The 14332-nt window shown below is 32.7% G+C and overlaps 2 protein-coding genes across 2 annotated transcripts; both read right to left on the reverse strand.

Annotated features, from left to right (window-relative positions):
* Nucleotides 1-557: 557 nt before the first annotated feature.
* LOC25501368 (1,4-dihydroxy-2-naphthoyl-CoA synthase, peroxisomal) lies at nt 558-3355 on the reverse strand. Its single transcript, XM_013590562.3, has 9 exons — nt 2962-3355; nt 2769-2891; nt 2078-2179; nt 1962-2000; nt 1779-1877; nt 1605-1652; nt 1419-1514; nt 971-1093; nt 558-833 (listed from the first exon to the last, which is right to left on the reverse strand). Exons 1-9 carry the CDS (start codon nt 3199-3201, stop codon nt 717-719), a joined length of 987 nt encoding a protein of 328 aa, XP_013446016.1. The 5' UTR covers nt 3202-3355; the 3' UTR covers nt 558-716.
* A 1364-nt stretch (nt 3356-4719) lies between these two features.
* LOC25501370 (polygalacturonase At1g48100) lies at nt 4720-8638 on the reverse strand. The gene is made up of 7 exons (XM_013590565.3): nt 8180-8638; nt 6869-7000; nt 6540-6764; nt 6158-6202; nt 5857-6064; nt 5569-5759; nt 4720-5367 (listed from the first exon to the last, which is right to left on the reverse strand). The coding sequence occupies exons 1-7, from the start codon at nt 8549-8551 to the stop codon at nt 4975-4977; spliced, it is 1566 nt and encodes a 521-aa protein (XP_013446019.1). The 5' UTR covers nt 8552-8638; the 3' UTR covers nt 4720-4974.
* Between the last annotated feature and the right edge of the window lie 5694 nt (nt 8639-14332).

Genomic DNA, 14332 nt, shown 5'->3' on the forward strand with positions numbered 1-14332 from the left:
TAGACCAGCAAATATATTGGATCGACCTTATTAGTAGCAAGAGGAATTCACCTTTAAAGTGAATAAATAGATAATTTGGAGTTCAAATAGGTAGTCGCTGTGCTTCTTTTTTTTAATCTTAAGCTTTGGAATTACCATATCAATTTTCGACTTTTTTTTTTTTTTATATATATATTTCATCATAGGACATTTGAAGCAAATAAAAATGTGGCAAACAAAAATCCATAGTTCATTGCGTTATTTGATATAATTTATTAATATACAAAAATAATAAATTGAACTCTTTGGGCCGGTTGGTTTCCTTCATGGTGTCAGGACCTGCTTCATCAAGTGGTCTTGAGTTCAACTCCTGTTCAAGCACATGGTTAACCAGGCTCTGATACCATGATTTAGCTAGCAAATGGTCCTTCAAAGAGTGTTTTCTTTTTCTAATCTCATATTGATAGCGATTAATTATTTATTCTGTTGCATTTTACTTTTAAACTATAGACATATAGTTTGTATCAGAGCAATTTCAACCGACTGATACACACAGAAAAATAAAGAAAAAACAAACATCATAAACATTCTTTTGCTTTAGAGCTCACAAATCAATCAGCCTCAAATAAACTAACATGAACTGATGAACCAAATCAGTGTTATTCTATAGATTTTAGTCCATAACCCAAATTGACAACAAAAATTAACTTACATATAATTTATAAATGCTTTTGAAATTATGGTCTTCTATTAAACTTAGAAAAATCTGGACGTCGACGCTCCATATATGCAGTTTTTCCTTCATTTGCTTCTTCAGTGCCATAAAATATCAATGTTGAATTTCCACCCATTTCCTATAATTGAGAGAAAAAAAAACATAAAATATGCATACATATGCTCTAAAGGAAGGATTAATCATCTTTCTTGCTTAGAAAGTATATAGTATGAAATGTTAATCATAACCACTAAAACAAGTTTAATAATGATATACCTGAAGTCCAGCGTGCCCGTCATCCACTGCATTAATAGCTGCCTTGAGAACCCGAATTGCGGTTGGGCTATTTCTGAGTATCTCCCTACACCATTTGATTGTTTCTTTTTCTAAATTCTCTAGCTACACCAAATCAAAAATATTGCATTAACTATTTGATGTTAGTAACATGTGTCATTCTGCTAATGTTTTAGTATCACTGTTTATATTCCATGCAATACAATGATAATGAACGAAGAATGATTTTGACTAAATGTCTGTTTGTATTTGCAGTGAGAAACTGTTGAACGCACGTGAAGTCTCAAGCTGCAATTTGTAGCATCAGAAACATAATGTCTAAAAGACATTCGAACGTGAGAAATGGAAGGTTGACGCAATTCCAAACATAACCTTAAAGGAGAAACTAAAATTACAGTGGTGAGTGTTCTATGAATGGAAAGAAGCTTACTGGTACAACAGTATTGATAAGGCCCATTTTCTCTGCTTCAACAGCCGTATAGAACCTTGTGAGAAACCACATTTCGCGTGCTTTTTTAGGACCTACCTGTATTGAGAAGCACATTTTTTATCTTTTGGATTGGAAACATCAAAATGCTATAGCAAACAAAATCTATCATATAACTTTAATCCTCACCAAACGTGACATGATAGAACTTCCATAACCAGCATCGAAGCTCCCAACCTTTATAGATACAAAGACAAGATGTTACAAAAGATGAAGAGGGGCCGAAAATAAACTTTCCTATCTTGTGATTAAATGTTTGATGACTACAAATGTTAAAATGAAAATGGCAAATTATCGAAGCACCTTAGGACCGGTTTGGCCAAAGATAGCATTATCTGCTGCAATGGTTAGATCACAAACCATATGCAATATATGCCCTCCTCCAACAGCATACCCTGCAACCTGTGTTAATGTTAGCAAATAATTTGCAGCTGTTGAAGGCTTTGTGCACAAAAAATTGAGATTTGGAGTAAATAAGGAGAGTACCATTGCAATTACTGGTTTTGGAAGGCGGCGAATCTGCACCTGTAAGAGATAACTTGAGCCATGAGAATCACTTTCATTCACACAAATAGAAAAATCTGGAATAAATTGATATATACCTGCAAGTCTAACACATTAAGGCGACCGATATTTTCATGATCGGAATAACCATCTGGAGTCCTCAAGGCTTGGTCACCACCACTACAGAATGCATCTGTTCCCTACATCATCAATATGTCACTAAAATCATTCAATTCTGCATTAAGGATCAGTTGTGTCTGGCTAGTTTGGCTTCTTCAAAAAAAGGATCAGTTGTGTCTTAAGTGACAAACTACATGGTCAAATCATAAATATATGTTAACTGCAGTGTATAAAAATTGAAACGAATATTGACATGATGAGACCTGAGTCAAGTCAACGGATTTGAACTGCTTGAACTTAGACGAAACTGGGATCAAACCGTGGTAAAGTCTGGTTCAAGGTTCAACCGGTTGGTTTGGTTTTGAAAACATTGATTTATAGCTGTACTGAAAGCATCATATGATTATTTAAGAAATAATAATTGTTTCCATCAAGTTGATCATTTCATGACAAGGGACAACATGGTAAGCTTATATCTGAGTCAATTGCTGATACAGTAAAACAATCTAATAATCACTTAAAGCAATGCTTAAGTCACATAACAAATTAGTAGTGAACTAGTTGTATGATAATGATTCGATTAACAAGTTGCAATTAATCCATTTCTTACCTCAACATGACCAAGTTCACAAAACAATAAAACAAATGGCAGTAGCAGAAAAGGTATACCTTTCCCGTGAGAATGATGACACCAACAGAGGGATCATCTCTAGCATCATTGAAAGCACGAATAAGCTCCTTAACCGTATGAGGTCGAAAAGCATTCCTCCTCTCCGGCCTATTAATGCTAATCTGCAAAATTCCCAACATTTACAAAATTGAATAAAACAAGAAAAGAAAATGAGAAAGGTGGAAGGACAACCTTGGCAATTCCTTCACCAACGGATTTCTCATAGAGAATGTCAGTGAAAACCTTTCCTTCATCATCATCAGAAGGAACAACCTTCCAAACTACGTCGTGAGAAGGAACATCACCATGAACACGTTGGTAAGTTGAAGTGTGACACAAGGAAATAAGTTGAGGTGGTGATGAGGAAACAAGGTGGTTGGTTACAGAGGTGACTCTTCTGATCACTGTTTCAATGTCTTTGTTATCTGCCATTGGATATTGGAGATATGAGGTATAAGCTATAGCACTTGTTTTTCATCAAAGATGATGATGATGATGATGATGATGATGATGGAGGGAGATTATTAAGTTTGTCTTGTAGGATATGGATAAGATAAGGTGAAACTCTGTTCCTTACCTATTCTGGTTGAATTTGTCATTTAACTAAGTTAGAAATGAAATCTAAATCAATTGGAAAAAATACTAAAATGATAGGGTTCGAATCCCGGTTCGTCCAATTATATGTGTGAGTTGACCAAAATTTCTCTTATAAATAAGACCAAATGGAATACAATTTTATCCAACTCCAAATTAAATGTGTCCTCTTTTCTTAATAAATTAGAGAGTTAAAATTAAAAAAAGTAAAAAAAAAATTCCCCTTAGCTAATGATGCCATTCTTAAAATACCCTTAGTTAATACTCCTTCGGTCTCAAAATAATAGTTGGTTAAGGTTTGTGCACGATTTTTAAAGAAGTTATTAATTGTGTTCATTTGAATGATAAAATTAGTATCTTTTACTAAAATATATTTATTAATTGCAGTTAGTGGAGTAATTAAGTTGGATGAAATTCAATAAATAAATGTATAGTTTTGCAACAATTGTTTTATGAATAATGCTAACAACGGTCATTTTAACACACTATTTTCAACATTAAGTGGATCCATTCTCTTAGTGGCGTGAGTCACATGTATTTCACCTAGCCTTAAAAAAGTCTGTTACGAGCATAGCCTCTAATATAAAAGTCTGTTACTCCATAAGATTGGTCACTTTCTCAAAACTATGATCCCTCTCCATCAAATAGCATATGAAATTCAAGACATGAAGTGATCACCTATTCGCGGGATCAAGGAAAGAAGTGAAAGATATGGCTTCCAACGTTCTTTTGAGGAAGCCGGAATGCCAAATGGCACGACCCTCAAGTGGCTGCTCTTTACATTGAGGACGTTGAAAACTATTTTTTGATTGGATGGTAAAGGGAAGGAAAGAGGGCACTGTAGTTTCTGTGGTAGGAATGGGAGGACAAGGAAAAACCACTCTAGTCAAGAAAGTTTTTGACAGCAAGGATGTCATCGGACACCTTGACTATCGTGTATGGATCACAGTGTCTCAATAGACTCTTCCATCACCTTGACTATCGTGTATAAAAGTTTGCAACACTTGTTGATCCTTTCTATAGACTCTGGAGCTTATGAAGGTTTAGGTTTGTATTTTCAAGATGGAGGGATTCAGAGACTAAAGGAGCTGTACGTTGGATTCTCGATGGAATTGAGATATATTATTATCGACGAAGGAGCATTGCCTTATCTGAAAAAGCTTCAGTTAGGCTCAATTCCCCGACTTGAGAATGTACCGACTGGCATCCAACACATAGAGAAGCTTGAAGTTCTTCATATTTGGCTTATGCCTATTGAATCTGTGCAGCGCATCTATACCGAGTATTGAACATCTATCTAATGTGGTGGATGCAGGAATGTCTCATTTTCTGTATAGTCTTCACTACAGTATGCTATTTTGATACCTCAAATCAAATCCCAAATTGTATTAAATTTAAGTACAATATTTCCATTATATATGCTATCACTCGTATAAACATACCTCACACTTAAATAATACCATAGCTAACAAACCTCCCTATAATCACACTATTATTGACCTCTTGCTAATTGCAGGGCCAGTATACACTAATGAAGAAAATTTCCTATTAAACAAGACTTATATATAATAATATACATAATAATGTATCTAACTAGCTAAAATTCCATGATCAACATAAATCATGAGCTGTCTGAATCCGATTGTTCGGTGGTTTCCCAATTTGTAGACAATCAATAGGTGGAACAGTAGCAGTTTTCAGTTCACCATATGTCTCCCAACAGAATGGATCATAAAGATGGTATTTATCTTGAACAGGTTGTAACTCAACACTTGTTAAAGAAACATCTATACAAGGCAAGCTATCACTGCATGCAAAGTGAACCGGCTTAACTGTGTATGTTCCCTTTATACCTTCATAGTTGATTCCTGTGAGAGCCACAGCTGCTGTTTGATTTTTGCAGTTTCTTTTATCGCAGTAGAATTGATCGATTATTATCGGAACTTGAACCTGTGAAACTTGTATGTTTGAGAATAGTACTCCTTGTACTGAACCTGATCCACCCTGCATAATTTTTTATTTAATTTGTTAGAGATCAAATTTTTCATTCAATTTGATGAAGGTATTTGGATTGAATGAGAGCTTTGCAGCATTTGATTGAATCATAATTATTTGGCTTTGAGAGAAGATTCAATTATCGGTATGAAATGATTTTGAAGTTAAATTTTCTGATAAGCTTGATGAACATATAGGAATCTTTTTTACCTGCCATGTTTTGATTCTGACACCATTCATTGTGTTATGCATGTTGACATCCCTGACAGTGATGTTTGAGACACAGGCTCTAGTATTATCCTTTCCTAGACCTCCGATGCTGATTCCATGCCCTGGTCCACAGTCGACATTGTGTACGTATACATTTGAGCATCCAGTTTGTATAGAAATACAATCATCTCCTGCATAATAGTAAAAAAAGTTCAAACCTGGCCTAATACCAACTGTTGTTTGGATAAATAGAAATGTGCAATAATTTATCCGTAATTGAAATATTACCGCAAGCCATAGTACTTTTGTATATCAATACATCTCTTGAGTTCTGTAAGTGAATTCCATCAGTGTTAGGACTATCACCAGGAGATGATATGGTCACATCATGGACCAAGACTCCATTACAGTTGTCAAACTTGAGATGGCATTGTGGACTATTTTGAATTGTTATGCCTGTGACTGTTGGATTAATACTTCCATAGAACCTTATAGCCTGTACAGAAACATGTATTAGCTTCATTATGTTCCTAAATCTCCTTAACATAAATCAAATTTGGTGTTGAAAAAGGTTTAAAATGTTACTCACAGTTGGTTTGATGCTTGGCATTTTTCCTCCCAGTGAACTTTCAATCTAGTACAATCGCAAAGGTATAAATGATTAGCTTAATGTGAACAACAAAATTTCTATGGAAAAATAGGCGTGTATGGTGCCCGACATGTGTCACTGTCTAATATTGACATGACACGGACACATGTGGTTACATTTCATCCCTTCTATTGTCTTAAACTATTACTAGTGTCTATGTGTTGCTATCAACGTCACATTTGTGTTTGTGTCTGCGTTTCATAGTGTGTATGAAATATCGACTACTGATAATTGTTGATATTACTTGTTTTATACTCTAAAATGAATTGATCACTTTCGAGGAGATAAATCCGCGAAATTGCATGGTAAAAATGAAAATTACCTGCATTGGTGGGCTCACAATTGTGTTGTTTAAAGGTACCAAGAGTTTTTCCTCATCATCTAAAGGATCATTATACTGAGTGTCTTGCCACCATACTGAACCTCTTCCATCAAAAATGCCATTTCCTTGAATAGTAAATCCAACCAGTTTTGTAAAGTCCAACCACTGTAATAGTCCTCTGCCCCAAGCATTGGAGTTTGTTGGTGCAATAATGGTTCCATCTACCTGAAAAAATACACATCCAAAATATGACTTCGAACACCTTGGTGTAGTAGTAAATATGGTGGTGTTAATAGCTGCACCCTTCTCTCATGTAAAAAAAATGTTACCTGGAAAATGATTCTGGGTTTACAGTATGGGCCCGAAAAAACAATGGGCCCCACATAGAAGGTGTAATCTGCTGGAATGAGCATGGTTGAAGCCTCTACTTTACATGCTGCACCCCATGTGGCTTCAAATGCCTGCATTTTCATTTCAACCAAAAATGGAAAACAAGTTAAGCTACTTCAATTACAATACCAATTTCTACCATAAGAAATTATACAAGTTAATCATAAGTCATCAATATTTTTCTTGATTCATAAGTTATATCGATATTAAATTAAAGAAATGTGTTTTGTTCGAATAATCACGTGAATATTAAATAATTTATCATGACATTTTATTTTATCTATTCAACCCCTCATAGAATAGAGGTCGGATTGATATGAAATTTAGTTGAAAGATAAGTAATGCATCCACCGTATTATATTAAGTAATTTAGGGTTATGCACACTTTTTATTATTAAGAACATCATTAAGTATACTATTTTCTATGATAGAATGAGGTTCATTGACAAAAATATTCTTACTCATAAAATAATTTAGTGGAGTAATTATTAGATACATTAAAATACAACAAATAGTTTTATTAATATTTTAAAGTAACAAATATTGAGAAAAACAGATACTTAAAATCTTATTTTTTTGATATAAGACAAACAAAGTGCACATATGAGTGTATTATAGTCTTATAGAAATTAAATTACTGTTGGAATCGTGACCTAACTGTCTTAACTAGAATCATTTATCAAGTAGGTCCCACATCTTTGGTTTGTTCTAGTATTTTTTTTTTCTTCTTCAGTTATTGTATTTCTCACTACTTAGCTTTCAATCAATGTCCTTGTGAACTTTATTTGACGGCATATATTACCAACACTAGAGCTACATTCCAAACATAATAAGAGAGAAAGATAACAAATTATTTATGCTCCTAATGACATATTATTTTACCATAAACTATGGTAGTTGAACCCAAATGATTACATGTTAGAAGGAAACAAAATATTTCAAACACGGACGGCACTAGCAAAGCAAAAGAAAATAAAAATTCATAACATTAATAATATAATCTTGTAATGATGGTTTAATTTTGAAGATTAATGAAATAAAAACATGATTATAATTGTGCCACTTTTTTCTTCATTAGTAGTTTAATCTTAGTCCTACAAGTAAATTTGTAGCAAAATATGTAATGTTTTAAAAATCGAACTGAACTAGACAATTCAACTGGTTGAACGATACATTGATAGTTTTATCAGATGAATCGTTGTTTACCTTAAACAATTGGTGATTATAATAAAATTCATGTTTTAATTTACCTTTGTATCATCACTTCTTCCATCTCCTTTAGCTCCAAAATCTAGCACATTAAAGGTGGTAGAGGACCCACCAATGTAAGTTTGTGGTGGAGGAGTAGAAGGTGTAACTTCTTCTTGTGGAGGAGGTAGTGGTGGTGAGAGTGAAGGAATGCTTTTTTGTGGTGGAGGAGACTTTGATTTTGATCCTCCACCATTATGGCTATGTCCATTGCCATGATTCTTTCCTTTCTTCTTCAACAAAGAAGCTATCTCTTCTCTATTTTGCCTCCAATGCTTTCCTCTTCTTGCAATGCACTCTTCAAAATTTGAAGACCAAATAAGAATTGCAATGAGAAACATATATGTGAAACCCTTTAAGCTCAACTCACACATTTTTTTAGTAGATTATGTTGAAACGAGAGAGAGGGAAAGAAAAGAGAAATAGAGAGGTTGTTTGTGTTGTGTTGCTAAAAAACCAAGTGACGGTTATGTGTTTATATAAGGATAAAACTTGGTTTTTTGTTTGAAGACTAATAATAATAAGTGTGTATGTAAAAACACTAAAATATTCTTGATAATGCCAAGCATTGATGATTTCATTCTCTTTCATCCTCTCATCTTTTATTAACTAGAGTTTTTACTTTTTTGTGAATTTTGGTTAGAATTTTGTTTAGTGTCCAAAAGTGGGGCTGCTATTCTCTTGTTGCCACATATCCAAAGTCATTACATGTGACCAAACTAAGAGACAGTTGGGGGCTACTATATTATATTTTTACTATACTCAAAAATCTATCTGCTGTCTTTTCCAACTTCCTTATGGTTTCAAAATGTGGTGTACACCATCAATTGGCATCAAAATATATTTTTAATTTGGGAGAATTCGGATTTGATTCCTCAGCTCACTTATTTAGAAGGTAATTCAACTATATTTTTTTAAAAAATTTAATATTTCGTTGTAGATTTTAGGATTAATTTTACATTTGATTTAAATGGATTAAGTCGTCGGAATATTTTTAGGCAACTACATGTCAAAAATCTTAATTGTTTTGGGTTAGTAAAAAATTTGGTTTTTTCTTTAATAATTTTTTGGGATTCTTGCAAGTACCTACATTTTTATATGAAGACAGTGCCACTGTGGTACAAGGGATTTTGGATGTACAATTGATGAGTTTATACAATAAATAAATACTTGATTGTGCAATCAGTACAAGCCTAGGATTTAGGCAAATGACTTTAGGCTTAATTATTATTATTTAATATTAGTGATTTATTTATTTTTAAGAAAAAGAAAAGAAAACTCACATGCTAGCAAAAGGTTTAGTTTATCAAGCACAAATGTCTATCTAAAAGTTTGTTTTTAGTCTCACTCACTCACATAGGACAACTATACTATTATGTCATTAACTTATTATAGGACATCTCTAGTATTAGTTAATAACGTATTTTAAGAAATAATGAAACCTCACATGCTAGTAAAAAGTTTAATCCTATCGTTCTCTTACTTAAAACACAAAAAGGTCTATTTAAAAGTTTGTTTTTAGTCTCACTTAGGCCATGACATTAATGCATTATGCTATTTACAAGTTTTTCTAATTTCTGCAAAGAAATAAAAACTTCCAAAATATTAACCTTGTTTTATTCAGCTAGCATATTCGTATCACGTACAATGAACTTTTATATTTTTGGTATTTTGAAAATTTGTTTACGTAATCTAAAATTCCAACTACATACGTAAACTTTTCAAATATCATTTGTGTTTATAGTTTATTCTAGATGGATTATCTAACTTGTTTTAAAAATGAGAAATGATATTTGTACAACCATTTTTGTACAACTTTTGTACAACTTTCTCTCTCATATTCACATTATCTTCTTATTCTCTCTCTTCCTTTTTCTCTCTCTATTGTTTTTGACCAATAAGAAGAGAATACAACAAGATTGTCCCAAAAGTTGTACCGAAAGAGTTGTTCAAATATCACTCATCTTTAAAAATTATTGTAAATCAATTATGGTTTGCACAAATGGTTGACCTTTCTACTCAACATTAACTACAACTTAGGTCACTTTTAACTTAGTCTTCGCTGACGTGGTACACACAATGGTCAACACGTGGCACCTCACTTAAGGGATGTGAGTGTCACGTCAGCGAAGACTAAGTCAAAAGTGGTCTTGGGGGCCAAAACTGCCAAATATCCAATACATAGGGGGCTGTTTTGTATTTTAATTAGTTAGGGGGCCAAAATTACAACTTTTAAAAAGATAGAGGATCAAAAGTGCAATTAAGCCAATAAATTATATGTAAAGTTCATCATAAATCACTAATCAAATTTGCATTTCTACCTTACCTCACAAAAAATTCTTCCAAATTAACATGTAGCCTTGGGTAACACATGTAAATGGTATAAAAGAATATCAACAATCATTACTTTTTTTTATCAAGTCAAAATAAATTATATCAAAACAAATAAATTTTAAAGAGTAAAGATCAATTTGACGAATATATAATGTAAATCGTCTTATTTGACTTAAACGATGCAGATTATCGTATAACAACGAGAACTTTTATTTAATTCAAGCAACCTAAGTTCCTCATTTTTGTCAAATGACAAGATGTATGTATGATGTTTATCTCACATATTCTTGCTGCTTGTTTCCTTTGCACATATGGTGCATTTAAAAAAAAAAACTTTATTAGTAAAATGATAAATCAAGATTTGGTACTAAAAAATTGCAAAATGCAAATCCACGTGAGTACTAATTAACTATAACAGCTTTTATGATCACGTGTCATCTTCACGGGCCAAGATTTTTGTCAGAGAGAAACTCCTTCGACTATTTTTTCCAAACTCGTATTTTTTTTTTTTTTTTTGGTTATTATATTGAAAGTGAAAATTTCATGGTAAAGAATTAAAAGTGAACGAGAAAATAAAACAATATATATTGTACTTCCAAGAGGGTTTTCTTATGAGAAACTATATTCTCAGCCCACTGATTGCAGCATTCCATTTTTACATGATTATGTGCTAGACAACATTTTAGTTGTACACATTATTAAATTGATAAAAACAAAAGACAAAGTGCAATATTGTGATCCTCTTTGAGCACATTTCTGTGCATAAGGTTCTCCAAAATCTATTGAGGCCCCCCAAAACAGGGAAAAGTGAAATTTTGCAAGGAAAAAAGGGTTCACGGAATTCAAAGGATGAAGAAATTTCAACTTATGTTGAAATCCCAATGTGAGTGAGTAGAGAGTGTATATCATTGATGATTGATTATGAGGGGGCAATGCTTATGCTCGATGCTCAACTTAAGTATTACTCCCTCCGTCTTGCAATAGATGACTCATTTGAAAATATTCAATTTTGATATAATTTACTTTGACAATATTTTTCTACTAATATACAAAGATAAATAATATCATATAAGATGTCGTTAGATTCGTCTCGATGAGTATTTTCAAAATATTAAATTTTCATAATTTTTTATAATATATTATTCAAGATATTTAAACTCAAAATTATGCATTGACATGCGTAATAGGGTCAATTGTATCATGTATTATGGGACGGAGGGAGTATATAAAAGATGTGTTTGAAAATCACATTGTCAATTCAAACATGCACTTAAGTACTATACAAAAGATGTGTTTGATACATGTTGATATTCGATTGCTTTAATTTTGACTAATTGAATGAATTTCATGCTAATGGCAAGTTGGTAAAAGGTAGAAGTTTCACTTTCATTGTGTTGATTCCTAAAGTTGAGAATAAGCAAAAAATTGTTTGATTGTCGGAGTTCTTGTTATTGATAGCCCAACAACAGAGTTTAAATTTAGTAGGAGTTTTAGGTAAGGAGATTGTGTTTCACCATTTTTGTTCTTGATAGCAGTTGAATGTTTGGATATTGTGTTGAATGCTTCGGTCAACATAAACATGTTCAAAGGTTTTGAGATTAGGCAAGACACATAATTTAGGATCTCTCCCTTACAATTTGCAGATGGTTTGATTGTGTGAGAGAAAAGTTGAGTCAACATTAGGGCGTATATAGGCCAATTTAATTCTTTTTGAGTTGATGTCTTGTTTTAAAGTAAATTTTCACAAAAGCTTGTTTTGTTCGTTTGTATAAATATGTCAAGTTATTGGTTGGAAGATGTGTCATATATTCTTAAATATAAATTTGGTCATATGTCATTTAAATATCTTGAACTTGCAATTGACGGTAACCAATGTAGAATTGCTTTGGCTTCCTCTGATTGAATGGATTAGGAATATGGTCTTTGGCATGAAGAATCACAACTTATTAATGTGTCATCAACTAAATTTACTTAAATATGTCGTGTCATCCTTACATGTTTACATTATTATCTTCTTTAAGGTTATCTCATGTATAATCTCTTCAAAATTCGGTAGGGAGGTGGGGAGGAATCTCACAAAATTCATTGGATACATTAGGATAAGTTTATCAGCATCAATTGTTTACGAGTGCGTAGAGTGAGTGAATTTAATGTTTCTTTATTAGGTAAATGGCGTTGGAGAATTATGACCAATCAGTGGAAATCATGGTTTACGATTTTATCCCACAAGTATGGGATAAATCGAGGTATGGTGTTGGATGGAAGGAGAAATGACTCCTTTTGGTGGATGGATTTGCAAACTCTTAAAATATGGATTACGTTGAATATGGAAAGTTGGTTTGATGATCATCATTTCAGAGTGATGGATATTGATGATTGATCGTCCTTTTGGTGTGATTCTTAGTAGGATGGAGATTTATTATGTGAGAAAGTTAGTAGACTTTTTAGTTTACCTATTGATCAAAGGCGTCAAAATGTGTATGTGACTGAAATACGTAGACTTTTTACTTATTTAACCCAAAATCTTATATTTATGAATATGATAATAACATTTTGTATGTGGTGGTGATAGTGATGCGCACGAGGTTGTTTAGAGTGTCATATGCATCAAATATGGATTTTTGTTATTTCCTTCCAATCCATGTTTTTGCTTCCAATAGTACATGAGGTGCTGGTTGAATCAAATGTCAACTGCAGCCACGTATTTTACATAAATGCCACTACTTGTTGATAGTCACTCTTCATTCAATTCAATTCTATTAACAGTGTTTACCTGTGACTTCCTTCACCTTTTCCATAGGTCCCTTTCCCACATATATCTATCTCTGCTTCCAAGTTCCAACAATCATCACCTTCTTCATCCTCTCTCGTGACCATTCATTGGCCAATTGTAACTTTTTATTTATAGAGGCGGGTAGGAGTTATACTATAATAATTCCACAAATTATATTATACATGTCAATCAATACAAACTTATTTTAATCATTTTCTATTATATTTATGTTTTCTTTAGATAATTCATTGATTTCACAATGTATGTTACTATTAAAAAAAACTTGTTTTAAATGAATATTTTTTTTTCACTTTTTAATATAGAATTAATATTATTTTTTAATTTAGAATCGGATCCCACAAAAATTGGTGGAATCCACATGTGTTAGAAAGAGAGTATTAGACTCTGGATAGCATTATATGTTTTACTCTACATTAATAAAGGTGGGAAACACATCGATAATTTGTTTATGAAAATTGTTATGTCTTTTGACGATATTATTGTATTTATTAATTTATGTGTAAAAACTTAAACAACATTCATTTTAAAATGAAGAGATAGTTCGGTGTATTTTAGAAGTCATTGAGGCATTACGAAATGGATGAGTCCAACTAGTCGTTGAGGCGCTTGTTGGGTGGAAGGGATCCTAAGTTGTTGGATTGGATCATGATTGAGTTCGGGTAAGTAAGATTGTCTCTACATGGATTGTTGTTGCAACTAGTGTTATTTATTAGATGCAGAAAATAAAAACAGTTAAATAAAATAAAGCGGGTAAATTAAAGGGTTTGCAAGTTTGATTTGATTGTGCAAAGCGGGAGTGAGTTAGTAACCTAGTTTGATTGTAGAATGTTAGCGGCGATTAGGATTATTCGAATCTCCTCTATTCTATTTGCAGAATGTTAGTAACGGTTAGAATTCTTCTAATCCACTCTATTCTCTTGTTGGATTAATCAGACAATCTTCATTCAGTTTTACGACAATAATTCTATTATGAGTTTGTGGGCCATATGTCCCTCCAACTGTCAAGTTTCACATGTTGATCACTCTA

The sequence above is a fragment of the Medicago truncatula genome, chromosome 8 (assembly GCF_003473485.1).
Source record: "Medicago truncatula cultivar Jemalong A17 chromosome 8, MtrunA17r5.0-ANR, whole genome shotgun sequence".
In the NCBI taxonomy this organism is placed as follows: Eukaryota; Viridiplantae; Streptophyta; class Magnoliopsida; order Fabales; family Fabaceae; genus Medicago; species Medicago truncatula.